This window comes from Triturus cristatus, chromosome 3_2 (genome assembly GCF_964204655.1).
Source record: "Triturus cristatus chromosome 3_2, aTriCri1.1, whole genome shotgun sequence".
Lineage (NCBI taxonomy): Eukaryota > Metazoa > Chordata > Amphibia > Caudata > Salamandridae > Triturus > Triturus cristatus.
In genome coordinates this window covers 6,491,957-6,506,250 of record NC_140584.1, presented here as the reverse complement: position 1 = coordinate 6,506,250, position 14,294 = coordinate 6,491,957, and the positions used below count along the sequence as shown (strand labels likewise).

The 14,294-nt window shown below is 43.6% G+C and overlaps 2 protein-coding genes across 2 annotated transcripts in view; one reads left to right on the top strand and one right to left on the bottom strand.

Moving 5' to 3' along the window:
* Positions 1–14,294, top strand: part of KIRREL3 (kirre like nephrin family adhesion molecule 3) — a 4,147,526-nt gene that overhangs the window by 3,063,459 nt on the left and 1,069,773 nt on the right. The gene's annotated exons all lie outside the window — the stretch shown is intronic.
* On the bottom strand, positions 9,701–11,212 carry LOC146856671 (endogenous retrovirus group PABLB member 1 Env polyprotein-like). Its single transcript, XM_085646762.1, has one exon. It carries the CDS (start codon positions 11,210–11,212, stop codon positions 9,701–9,703), a length of 1,512 nt encoding a protein of 503 aa, XP_085502888.1.

Genomic DNA, 14,294 nt, shown 5'->3' with positions numbered 1-14,294 from the left:
GGTAAGTGTTGGATAGTATAGGGGTAAAAATTACTATTCTAACTCCAGGGGGTGCAACAGTAGGGTAAGTGTTGGATAGTATAGGGGTAAAAATTACTTTTCTAACTCCAGGGGGTGCAACAGTAGGGTAAATGTTGGATAGTATAGGGGTAAAAATTACTATTCTAACTCCAGGGGGTGCAACAGTAGGGTAAGTGTTGGATAGTATAGGGGTAAAAATTACTATTCTAACTCCAGGGGGTGCAACAGTAGGGTAAGTGTTGGATAGTATAGGGGTAAAAATTGCTATTCTAACTCCAGGGGGTGCAACAGTAGGGTAAGTGTTGGATAGTATAGGGGTACAAATTGCTATTCTAACTCCAGGGGGTGCAACAGTAGGGTAAGTGTTGGATAGTATAGGGGTAAAAATTACTACTCTAACTCCAGGGGGTGCAACAGTAGGGTAAGTGTTGGATAGTGTAGTGTAATATTATGCGTTGTAATGGTAGGCGTTGTAATGGAATGCGTTGTAAAGGTAGTTTTTAAAAATGCGTTGTAGTGTCATGCGTTGTAAGTGTAGTGCGTTGTAATGGATTATGCGTTGTAAAAAATGCGTTGTAAGTGTAGTGCGTTGTAACAGTTGCGTTGTAAAGGTTGTTCCCCTGCCCTGGGTACTTACTGGTAATCTTCATTACTCTGAGTCCTGGTCTTCCTTGATGCAGTCCTGAGTCCTGCCCTTCCTCCCGCCTGGGCATGACAATTGACTATTTCCTATTTTGCTGTTTGTCTTGTGGCCTTTGCGTGGTATGTTACAGGAAGTGCTTCATTAGTTCCTCACTTTTGTGGTGGCTCCTGGTTAATGGGGGTCATCTTGGGGGAACTTTTTGGTTTTAGCTAGGGAATTGGTTCTGCCAGAAAGGAGAAATATCTAATATGTAAGGACTGCATCAAGGAAGACAAAGACTTAGAGTAAGGAAGATTACCGGGAAGTAACCAGGGCATTCTGTCACTTGCACACGCAACTCTTACACTATGTTACTTTTCTTTCTCAGTCCTACTCACATACACACACATTCTTGCTTTTAAATTGTCTCACACATGCCTTTACACATACTCTCTTTTTCGTGCACATATACACACCTACACAGAGTGGAGCTGCAATTGTTCTTGTTGGCAGAATTAGAGTCTGTCCGTGCCTGCTGATTGTAGCCAGCTTTCCTGAAATTCAATTCAATAAACTTTATTCGAATACTGACGGTATTCATAAAAGTACAGACATACAATAAAATGAAAAATAGAATAACATAAGATAAGTAAAAACAATAAAACTGTTAAAAGTTTGTTTCCCTGGCGACCATGTTCAAAGCGATACTTCAATAATTGCAGCAAATCTAGTCAGTGTTCATGGAGACACGAGCTCAGACCACCGCTCTCAGGCAAGCACCTACATGGATTATCACATCATCATAAATTAGTTGAAGAAGAACATTTGAAGCGTCTCTGAGATTATTAATGCAATGTTTCTGCATAAGGAGGATCAGAAAATACCTATCATACATTGTATAAAATCCACAAAACAATGTAAATGCAACATAGTTTGACCGAAATTCCCATCGCAGTGTCATGGCAAGAGATAAAGATTAGTATTAAAACCCAAAGGAAAAAATAATAAATATTTAATTGTGCCAGCTTTAATGCAGAACAATAGGCTCTGTTTCCACTGTTGTCCTAGGCATATATCCAGCTATCTGGCCAAGTGATACGGATTATGTGTAGGTGGCAACACTAGTTTTCCATCTTTCAGTGAGCATTTCTTCTGTAATGGCTAAATCAATCAGGGCCTTCCGTAACGGTCTTTTACTAAGATGCCTCTTGGGTTCAGAGAAGTCCTGTTGCAAATTAACCGAACTAGATTCCACGCTGGCGAGCCAAGGGATCTTGAGACCTTTGTCCCAGCGATGGGAATCTGTAATAATGTCTCTAGTGAGGGTTGCTTTTTTGTTTTTCCAGACAATCAACCATAATAATGGTGGGCGATACCCAATTCGCTGTGACAAATTAAATGGGATGATGAAATGGGTGCCATTAAGACCTTTCTACAGAACTTATATATTTTTCAGTCTGTATAGTGTTGCATTTATGAAGGCCTCAGACTTAAGCCCCATACTTAGCAGTGGGTACGCATTGAGTTTTATACATTTGTAGTAGAGGCAGTATAGCACCCCCACCATTAGGTTGCGGGAGATAAAGATAAAGATGTATACAGATATAGATAAAGAGCCAATTGCCTTTGTAGGTTTTGTCCTGCTAAATGCAATGTGGGGTGCCCAAGAGCCAGTGGCAGCGAATGTAATGCCTAAATAAGAGAAAGTGCTGGTGCACTTCAAAGCACCATTACCTTTTAAAAGGATAGATAAACAATGAGGCATATTTACAAGCCCCTATCGCCACCATAACGTCACTTTTCAAGACGTTGTGGTGGTGATAGGGGCTTCCTCTTATTTACAAGGCAGCGTTAAGCCACTTAACGTGGATTAACACTGCCTTGTAAATAAGGCACCCTTTCACACTCTACTTAGCGTGTAAGGGGAGGGCATTGCAGTGGACGCTCCACCGCAACACCCATTGATTTTGACTCTGCCCCACATTTACAAGGGTGGTGTAAATATGGGGCAGCGCCAAAATTAAGACCAGGGAAATCCTGGTCTTACTCTGGTGCAACGAGGAGAAATGTTTAATTTCTCCTTGTTTTTGCTGTTTCCATGTGTGCTGTGTTGTGCAATACACGTGGAAACAATAAAACCCTATTGATTGTTTATGTGCTGGAAGGTGTGCCTTCCTGCACATAAACAATTATTAAAAAATATGACGTTTTGCAACTTCTATGTGTGCTGCATTAAGCAGCACACATTGAAGTTACAAAACACCATTTAAAGATTGTTTATGTGCAGGAAGGAACTCCTTCATGCACATAAACAATCTTCCCCTGTAACGCAGACAACCTTGCACTATGGTGCAAGGGTGCCTGCGTTGGCACTAGGCAGCTAAATATAGCGCAAGCACAAGGGGAAACGAAAGGTTGCACTGCGCCAAAATTGTTGTAAATGTGATGCAGCTCTGTATTTCAGAAGTGGCCTGCCGTTATGCCAAGAAGGCTAGCGCCCCGCTCTGTCCCTTCTATTGTAAATATGCCCCAATGTTTCTTAGGGCCACAGGCCATAATATATGATTTGTTATAATTAGTCTGCAGGTCACGGGATCCCATAAAGTCCCCAAAGCCTTGATGAACTAGTAGTTTCAGGGCACTCTGTCTGCGTGCCATCAAGACAGCATCTTCCGTATACAGGAATGAGCGTAATGTGGAGCCTTTAATATTTGGTACATCTGATGTGATTTTTTTTTTAAACTGATGGAATTAATAATATATAGGATAAATGAAAGTGACGCTAAAATGCATCCTTGTCTAACTCCACTAAACACACCTATATCTGACATGACCTCAACATCTGCAGTTAATCAGACTGTGATCCCTGTGCAAATATAGAATAAAGTGCACTAGTGTTTCGTCCAGCCCCTGAGCAAGAAGATTTTACCACTACTTTGAGCGATCAACACAATCAAAAGCTGAAGTCAAGTCTATAAAAGCCACATACAAAGGTGTTTGTTTGGCAACAGTATATTTCCCAATAATGAGACTTAAATTTAGACATTGTTCCATGGTTCCAACTCGAAGCCCATTGGTGTGAGTACAGAATGGACTTATCTTCTGCTCCTTCTCTAATATTATATAATACCCTCCCAAACATCTTTACTGTGGTGTCAATTAAAGAAATGGGCTTTTAACAACTACGCTGGGTTTGGTCCCCCTTTTTAAAAAATGGCACAATAATGAAAGAAGTCCATGACCTGGGTAATGGGGAATGGGACAAGCCATTAAAGACATTTACCAATAAGAGAGCCCAGAATTCAGGGATATACTTAATTAAATCAAATTGAACTCCATCTGGGTCTGGACTCTTACCCTGTATACTTTGCCCAATAGCATCTTCCACCTCAGCCAGGGATACCTGAAGCTTCCTAGGTCATGCTCCTCATCCATGGGTTCTGGAGCTTCCTTAGCAGCATAGCTTTTAGTGAAATGGGCCTCCCAGATTCCTTTGGCTATGTGCCAGGAGTATCCCAATGGTGTTGCAGCACTTCCCACTTCCTCCTTGATGTAGCCTCCTTATATTACTTACATCAGAGTGCCACTTCCGAGGAATCCCTAGAGGTAGCTGTAAGTGGTTCATGCAGTCGGAGGTTGGCCTCAGACCAATCATAGCTAAACAATCTAGGCCTAATGGTGGGCCTGCCTCAGGGACACAAAACGCTGCGTGTAATGATCAAACAGGGCAAGCTGGGTAAAAAGCCGGGGCCACTTGGCATTCAGAGTCTTTATCGGTTAGACAAGTCGGTTTAGATTCTCATTAACCATGGTTTGAAAAAGTAGTGTGGACTCAACTGTTCTCCACTCCAGCCATAAACCATCTCTAGTTGGTTGCAAATGAGTCGCTCTACATTCCTTTCTCAAGGTTGGCTTAGGGGTCAAAGTAAATTAAGCCTCAATGGAGGTATGGTCCCCATATTTCCAGATAATACAACATTTAACAGATTTAATGATAAAAAGAAATAATGTATTCTTGAGTAACAACCTCTGCCTCTATAAGTAGGTATTGAGTGATCAATGCTGCCAACAATATCCATCCCGGTATATAAATCCTGGGAACCAGGTAATTCATCAACTCCAACCCTCTTGTTTCTACATCATTAACATATTCTACGGTGTTGCTTCCTGTGACTAAACTAGAAGTGGGTAAAACGTTAGTGTTAGTGGGAATCCTGGCATTAAAGTCTCCAGCCAAACCAAACCCTGCCAGTAGCCCGTTAGTAGTGACCTCTTCCCGAAGAGATGACATATAATCAGGAATATTGTTGTTGAGTTAATTGTTAAAATCGTTATTCTAAAAATGTATTTAAAAAAATGGTGCCCCTAGTGAAACTCAAGACCTGAAAACTAATACTACTAGATGCTATGATCTTAACACTACCTCTGGCCAAGAGATTCACACAAATGGCCAGGCCACCCGATGCCCGCCCACACCGAGAGGGCGTTGTTGGAGTGCTGTTGCAGTCAAACCCATCGATTAGTACCAGGTCTCCTGAAGCATAAGTACGTCACTCTTCCTTATTAAAGTTAACCATTCAGATGATGTAATTTTAGACTGGAGACTGGCTACATTCCAGTTCATAATTCTCAAAGTAGAATCCCCGGATTTCAAAATAATATCAGAGGGGGGAACAATATCACAATGAGGCTTATTCGCAGATGAGACAGCAGATAATGCCTTCCCAACCACAGGTGTATTGCCCAGTCAGTCTATTCCCTCAAGGTCACTTAATGCAGAGAACCTATGTATAAAAAGTAGGAGTGAGAGGAACTTGCAGAGTTTTACACTGCGGAATTCCGTGAAGTTACATAAAAACTCTGTGAGATTCCGTGGAGTTACGCCCACCTCTACAAAAACTAAGCACGCCTTTATCATTAGTAGCTGAAGCTAGTAGTTGTTGCTAGTGCTTTGTTTACAAGCAGCTGCCACAGAAAAAAATCCCCTTTTAAAATCAGAAGTAATTTTGGGACATACAGCATTGTTGTGCGCCAAACCCCGTATTGTATGATATTAATCAAATCAATTCTCCTGTAACATTACGATCATGAAAGGGGTCTTTTCTGTTCGGCTTTACATTATTTCCTTAACATTATTTCCTTTCACGCTGTATTTTGTTGTTCGTTTTCAAATGTTCCTCTCACCTTTTGCTTACATGTTCTGGTTTGTGAAAGGAAATGCATTCCGATACATCAGTCATATCTCTTGTTTGTGAGCTAAAAAACATAGCATGGGTTTTGAGGCCCGACCCTTTGCTGGACGCCCCTGTCGACTCTTCACATTCCCACCGTCCCAGAGGGGAGTGGGCAGACAGATACAGTGCATTAAGGAGCAGACACGTTAGAGACAACGCACCTCCTTCCCAAATTCGCAGACATCTGCTAGATGGAACACCACTCTGGGGTAATAAAGTAGCACTGAATGATTAATTTCACCGACGGAGCGGTGGAATTTTTTAGTAATTCCGCATTACATGAGTAACACAGAATTACCAAATCTCTCCTATTCTGCTGGCGGAATTACAAATTCCAGCCACAAATAAAAAGGGAAGGTTTGGGCCTCACAAAAGGGTTGTTTTGCCAGATCGACATGGCTGTGTAACAGGCTCTGCAGTGGGAGGCCTGAGACATGGTTAAAGTGCTTCTTAAGAGGGTGACACAATCACTGCTGCAGGCTCACTAGTAGGAGTTAAATTACAAGCATAAGTTACAAGGGGTACCTCTTTACTAGGTACTTATAAGTAAATTAATAATTTTCAATAGGGATGAACCAATATTACCATGTTTACTGGAGCGAGCACAACCAGTTTAGCACTGGTTAGCAATGGTAAAGTTCACAGAGTCCTAATACCAGCAAAAACAAGATTAGAAAAATGGAGGGAGATAGGCAAAAAGTTGGGGGAAAAACCACACTAAGTCTGTCAGATCTAATAGGTACAATCTGTACTTTAATAAACTAAAGATCCAAACAAGGAGGACCTTGTTGGATCCAGAGGGTTGAATAAAGGGAGAGCGAAGGGATACGTCCTCCCAAATAAATCAGCTAAACCAACAAGTATCATACCAAGGATCATGGGGGTGGTCCTTATCAATACGTAGGAGCACGGGATAGATGGATGGGTCACCCCAAGTGGGTACACTAGCTTTGCATGACTAGCGCAGGGAAGGAAAGCATTCCTTTTTAATATAACCGTCACACACTCTAGTAGTGTCATGCTTCATCATTGGGTTCACCCTGACTCCTAAAGGTCAGGATGGCCTCAACCATATTCCTGGGAAAACTTATTAGAAGGGTGACCAGGGGGTTAACTAGAGATTAAAAATCCCTCACTTTCTCCTAGGTATCCCTTTAATATTGGAGATGGTGGGGAAGTAAAAACAATATCTTGCAGGTAATGTGGACTGTTATTGTCGTATGACCCTATTTCAAACCAACATGTTTCAGCCCTACTCTAAGGCCCACAAAGGTCTGGGGATTTCATCAGGGTAACATAATGGTACCTCTCTGGATTAAAGGTCAAATTAACAAATGGCTGAATTCTGCCAAACAAGTATATAAGGGTAGTGTTAATACTTGTCCATATGTAGCTTTTGTGAAGAATAACCTGAAACTAAAGGGATTCGTAGTTTATATTACTGTGTGCACACATATGTCATGCTCTCAGAGTCATAAGCCATGTTGTGGCAATAAGTATAAAATTACACGCATATCCCACTACATGCGTATTAAAAACGTGCCTGAGTGAGACTATCAGTGCTCACTGTCACTCAGTATCTCTGTGCAAATTATCAACCCTTAAGGGGACAGTTGTTGTGCGGTCCCTTTTATTATTACCTCATTCATCCACACTAGTTGTGTGAGTATTCACTATTAACCCCTTCCATGCTCATGACGGAATGGTTCCGTCATGAGCACAAGTTCAAGTGTGCTCATGACGGAACCATTCCGTCATGAGCACATGCTCAGAATATCCCTCTGCTGCAGACAGCAAGGGGATTTCCCTTTTTTTTTTGCCTGGGGAGGTGGGGAAGAGATTCCCCAATCTCCCCAGGCCTATTTTTTAATTTTGTTGTAATAACGATCGCGCGCATGATCGTCATTGTAACAAAAATGAAACTGAAACTTAGTTTCAGTTTCTCAGTTTAGGTGCTTGTGGGGCTATCTCAGCCCCCCAAGCACCGAAAGAGATGGGAGAGGTATTGTTGGAAAGGGGAGAATCTCCCCTTTTCAATGATACCGTTCCCTAGTGGATACCTTCTTGGGGATCACCCCAGGAAGGTGATCCCAAATGAGGAAACTACCCACTAGCACCTGGGAGGGGGGAGCGGCCCCTTGGGCAAGGGCCTTTGCTCCCCCATATTTGTTTGGGCACAACAGTAGCACCCAATCTGCCTCCCCGGGGGGGGGCAGAAAGTCCATTAGAAACCGAGGATTTTTTTTTTTATTGACGTTGGGGTGGGGGCTGCCCAAAAAGTGCATGGCAATGCCCCCACCTCCCGGAGAAATATCAGTCTTTCTGCCCCCCAGGGGGCAGACTGGAGCAGTAGCCCCTAATCTGCCCCCCGGGGGGCAGAAAGCCCACTAGAAACCAGAGACTTTTTTTATTGACGTTGGGGTGGGTGCTTCCAAAAAAGGCCATGGCAATGCCCCCACCCCGAGAAATGTCAGTCTTTATGCCCTCCCAGAAAGCCTACTAGAAACCAGGGATTTTATTTATTGATGTTGGGGTGGGGGATGCCCAAAATGGGCATGATAATGCCCCCACCACAAAAACAATTACCACAGTCTTTCTGCCCCTCCCCGGAGGCATATTGGGGCAAAAGCCCACTAGGCCTCAGGGTTTATTTATTTTTTATTCATGGTTGACGTCAGACCAGAATGGGCATGCCTATGCCCACACCTCCCCAAAAAAATGCCACTAGCCACCAGCGATTATGCTGGCTTTTTTTATGCGTGGGGGGGCTGCCCAGAATGGGCATACCAATGCCCCTACCCCCAAAAACATAGCCACAGTCTTTCTGCCCTGCTTGGGGGCATATCAGGGCAAACCCGCCCCCTTCCTTTCCTCCCAACGGCGGCAGAAAGCCTACTAAGCACAGACTTGTTTTTAGCAATGTGCTGAAGTACTGGGTTTTTCAGAACCCAGCGGTGCCAGGGAACACACCCTAAGACTTCGAGTTCTTCCTGTTTCAGACTACAGAAACACAGAGTCTTCTCGGTGAAGTCAAAGATTGTATTTATTGGCTGCAGCCAGTAACAGGTATCCTAGAAGTACAACACGGTGTACATTCTCAGGAGACTGCTCGCTAACAAAAGCCAGCCTTCTCTTTTTATACAAAATATTATGCTTTAGTCAAACATTCCTTATTTTACAGTTGATCATTCACATATTTTCACTACAAAGAAAAAGCAGAGTCATGATGACAAGCCCATTTTTCGGTTAGTCCAGTCCTTAATCAATTACCCCGCAATGCTTAGTACTTTCATCAGATATCGACGGACCCCCAATAAAAACGGGCACCTCCTTCTCGTAAAGTAAGTCATAAAGAAGGAAACAGGGACAGGTGTGTAGAAGATTAGGCATGGTTTGTGTGAGATGAAAAGGTTTCGTTATATGTTGGGCCCTGATACTAATCTCACTCTGCCGCAGGAAAAGAACAGGCCGAACAGGCTTTGCCTCAGGCAGTGGAGTTAGTTTGCCCAGGTCACAGAGGAGTCAGCGAAGGCGTGCGTGTCCTACAGACCCATGCTTGGCCTTAGTCCTTAGCCCATGTGAGGGCAATCATAAAATGGCTGCCGTTCTAAAATGGAACCCGAGGGTTCAGGACGGAAACCTTGATTTCGGGCGATTTTGTCACTCGAATATGACGCAAATGCTGGTGCATAGTATCCTAATCATTCTCGGTCTGCTGATACCAAATTCGTCATGGTAGAACCACGTTAAATACGTGGTTCCGAAATTTACAGTACCACAGACCCTCCTTTTGCCCTTACATGGGCAATAACCTCTATTCACGCTAGTCTGAGTCCAGATCTATGTCCATAAAGTCGTGGAGATGTTGTTGTAGCATCATCCTATTACTTAGCTCGTGTCTTGATACAGGTTTCCTTACACACGATGTAGCACAGATGCCACATATTGCAGGAGCACACTGTACACACAGACAGAACAGGAAAAGAATGGCTAAGATCATCCCAATGACTATCAGAGGCTTCCAACCCCAGGCGGATATTAGTTCCCAGAACCATCCCATCAATGACCAATCTCCTTTATCCACGTGAATAGATTCGGAAATCTTATGCAAGTTGGAAATGGCCTGGTAAACTGTCGGAGCGTTATCTGGAATGAAAACACAGCAACTTGATTGGATAACTCTACATACCCCACCTCGGTCTGCAAGTATGACGTCTAATGCAACCCTGTTCTGAAGAGTCATAAGGCGATCCGACTGGAGCTCAGCAGTCAAATTACCAAGGGCACCGGCTGTTTCAACTACCGTGGATTCAACCACTCTTGTCAATTGCCTTATGTTCCTGCTGTTGACCATTGGACCCCAAAACGGCAGAGAACCCTTTATGAAATCTCCAATTTCTTGTCCTGCAGTGTCTTCTTCACTGATGACACCTCTAACTATCCTTGTCTTATGGTAATCTGCAGCGGTCGTGTAGGTGGGAGGCAACAGGAACGAAACAAAACATGTGCCCGAGAAGTCAGGGGGCAACCATGTATAGGCTCTATCATGGCAGATGAAATAGGTACCCTTAGCTGCAAGGAACGAAGGGGAAGTCTGAGACGCGAAAACATATGTTCCAGCGCAGATACTTCTCCCTAACTGAGCTCTGGGATTCTTGCCTCTACCTTGCAGACATATGTGACCCTGATGGGGTACAATCCAGATTGGGGAGGATCTCTTTGCTCGCTGGTTCTCACTCAGAGTAACTCCATATCCTGTTATGTTCCATCCGATATATGCTAGTGTCTCATCTCTTGGGATAGTCTCATAGGAAATATCTTCCTTAATCATATCTACTATCCCCTTAACTAGAGCACTATTCTTAGGATTATCTTTCACGGAACGTAGGGGATTGGCTTCATGAGCATACATGAACATTGTTCTATATGCCCACACAGAGCCATTATGGCTGAAAGGCAGGACTAGATAAGGAATTCCTTTATCAGTAGTATGAGGCATAAGACCACACACCCAACAGTTAGTTGTGTTCACTACTAATTGGTGTTGGTGTAGAAGCTGAATGAATGAATTATTAACAAATTCCAATCTTCTAGCGGACTCGTGTTCAGGCAGAGGATGAAAGGAATGCGAGGAAACAGTAGGAGGAGGTATGGGCTGTGTAGTGGGTGCAAATGTCACATGAAAAGAAGATAAAACATATCCTATAAAAAACGTTATTACACTAAGCAACATGAAAATACATAATATAAAAAATCGTTTCTTTATCATCATTATACACATTCTGGCTTTGAAGTCTATCTGTTTGGCAGGTCTCTCATTCTCGAAAAACTCCATCCTCTCTAATTGCTGCTCGCGGTGGTAGGGTGTTCTATGCTAAAGAATGCTTCTGTCAGTCCAGGGCAACTCCCTTAGACCGACCAGAACTGTCGACCTAACGTCTTCAGTTGCACTCCAAAGACTTGGGCAACCGCGACCCTGCAGCTGAACCCGGATGGCGGTTCGAAAAAGCAAAAATAAGAAAGTTTCTCAGATGAGAGAGAGCTGCACTTTCCAAAAATAGCAAAGAAAAAAAGAAATTTTATTTGTCCATAGTCCTTGACCTCAAATTATAACGGCTTTTTCCAGGTACTGTCTGGTCCTGAAACAAGAGTTCAGGCTCTGTAGTGTTTAATCGAATTGACGGTGGCACAGCTTCTTGCAGAATGTCGTCACTTTCCCGTTCAGAAATTGTTCCTTTTACACGTGCATCGCTGAATGGCAAAAAACGAGGCACAGTCTCAGTCTCAGAGTCAGCGATCCCCTCCTGGACCCACCGGTCGTAAGGTAGAGGCAAAGGGACCCTCTTACAGTGCACGCCGTGGATTCAGTTCTTTTTCCCTTTCACTCGAACAGCTGATCTTGTTGAGAGAAGGACGAGATGGGGGCCGGTCCAGCGGGGCTCATCATTCTTTGTCCGCTGAAAGTTTTTGACCAGCACCTATGATCCAGGATTAATAGGATGTCCTGGAGATTCAGAGACCTGAGGCAAAGTATCGTGAACCTGTTGGTGTAAGACACGCAATTTAGCCGTCAATTCATACAAATAATCAAGCAGTACTGGATGTTCGATCTCACTGAATTTTGTCGGCCTTGGCACTCCCCATATGTTGGCCTGGCGGCCGAACACAATTTCATAAGGACTAAGTCCCACTCGTGAATGCACAGTCATTCTTGTTGATAGGAGTGCTAAAGGCAGAGCGTCAGGCCATTTAAGACCAGAGCTCGCTTGTATTTTGGCCAATTTCAGTTTTAGCGTGCCATTGTAGCACTCTACTAGTCCAGCTGATTGGGGGTGATTGGCAGCGTGAAAGTTTTGCTGGATACCTAGTCCCTCACATACTGTTTTCATCACTCGACCCACAAATTCACTCCCATTATCACTCCAGACCATTCTCGGCATTCCAAACCTAGGGAAGAATTCTTTGACAAGGGCTTTAGCTGTGGATAAGGCTGTGTTGTCTTTTAGAGGGTATGCTTCTATCCACCTTGAAAAGGCACAAACAACAACGAGTACATATTTCAAATTGTTGCATCTTTCCATGTGGATGAAATCTAGCTGCAAAACCTCGAACGGATACGTTGGAGGCGTAAAATGACCAGCTGGAGTTGGGGTTCCCCTACCAGGATTGTATTTTAGACACACCATGCAATTCTTGACCACATTCTCTGCACATTTAGGAATTCCAGCATTTTGCCATACTGGAGCCAACAACTTACAAATCCCTTTCACACCAATATGGGCCATTCCATGAGCCATTGTCACCACTGCAGGCACATACGCATCGGGTAACAACCATCGCTGATGTTCTGACAAGTCAACCCAACAACCATTTTCATCCAATTTACCCGTACTTTCTCTCCATACACTCAACTCTTTCTCTGAAGCTTCAGCCTGAAGAGACTTCACACTCTCTATCGTATCTTCACACATTCCAACGTCACCAACCCATCTTGCAGGTCCTGCAACATACATTCGATTCATCACACCTTTTGCTGTTTCTCTTGCGATTTCGTCAGCAAATGCATTACCACGACCAACATCATCAGTAACTTTCTTGTGTGCACTGCATTTCACAATCGCAACTTGTAACGGTAAGGTCAGTGACTCAAGGAGCTCGTTCACCAACTGACCATGCTGAATTTTAGTTCCATGCGAAGTGAGGAACCCACGTTCTTTCCACAATCGCCCAAAACTATGGGCCACACCAAAAGCATACTGACTGTCAGTATATATGGTCACTTTCATTTCTTTCGATAACACACACGCTCTTGTAAGGGCAATTAACTCTGCTGCTTGAGCTGAATTATGTGGTATACGTGCAGTTTCAACAATCGTATGCAAAGTCGTGACAGCATATGCTGCAGTCGTATCACCATTTGGAAGCTTGAAGCATGAACCATCCACCCATAAGGTACCATCACACTCTACAAGAGGAGTATCTTTAAGATCCGCTCTCCCTTTCGTTTCTTCTTCTGTCCTGAGAAGACAATCATGCTGTTCGACATCATCTGTCTCTATTGAAATAGGCAATAACGTGGCTGGATTCAACGTATTGCACCTTTTTATGTGCACATGGCTTGCTAACAGTGTCAGCTCGTACCCTGACAATCGAGCACTAGTTAAGTGCTGTGTCTTGGTCCTGTTTAACAACGTGTCTACTGCATGTGGAACCATCACAATCAACGTATTATTCATTACTAACCCAGCAGACTGTCGAATAGAAACAGCTGCTGCTGCGGCTCTCAAACAACTTGGCAATGCTTCAGCTACCGGGTCCAAAGTCGACGAAAAATACGCGCATGGACGCTGTTTGTCTCCAAAAGACTGTGTCAACACTGACAATGCACAACCTTCTCTCTCATGAACATACAGTGTAAAGGGCTTACTGTAGTCGGGGGTACCCAACACAGGAGCCGAACATAATGCATTACGCAATTCGGAATAAACTTTTCTGACAATCTTCAGACCATGGAACGGGATTCGGTGAATCTTTACAGGTTAATGCTACCAAAGGTTTGGCCAGCAAAGAAAAACTCGGTATCCACTGTCTACAGTAAGATGTAATGCCCAAGAAAGCACGTACCTCTTTCTGTGCCCTTGGGACACTCAATCTTGCAATTGCCTGAATTCTTTCTGGGGTCAGTTTCCTTCCCTCCTTCGATAAGAGATGACCTCTTGTCGACAATATTGTAGTTTTGAAAGAGACACTTTGTGATGTAAATCAGACAAATGACGCAACAACGACAAGGTGGCTCCCTTACAAAGTTCCTCAGTATCTGCGGCGATTAGTAAATCATCCACGTACTGAATAAGGGTAGCACCATCAGGTAAAATAATTGCATCAAGCTGGGTTTTTAAAGCTTGGCTATATATTGA

What these genes read in the sequence shown, in the direction of transcription:
- LOC146856671 (XM_085646762.1), bottom strand. Translation starts at nt 11,212, where the DNA reads ATGGAGTTTTTCGAGAATGAGAGACCTGCCAAACAGATAGACTTCAAA.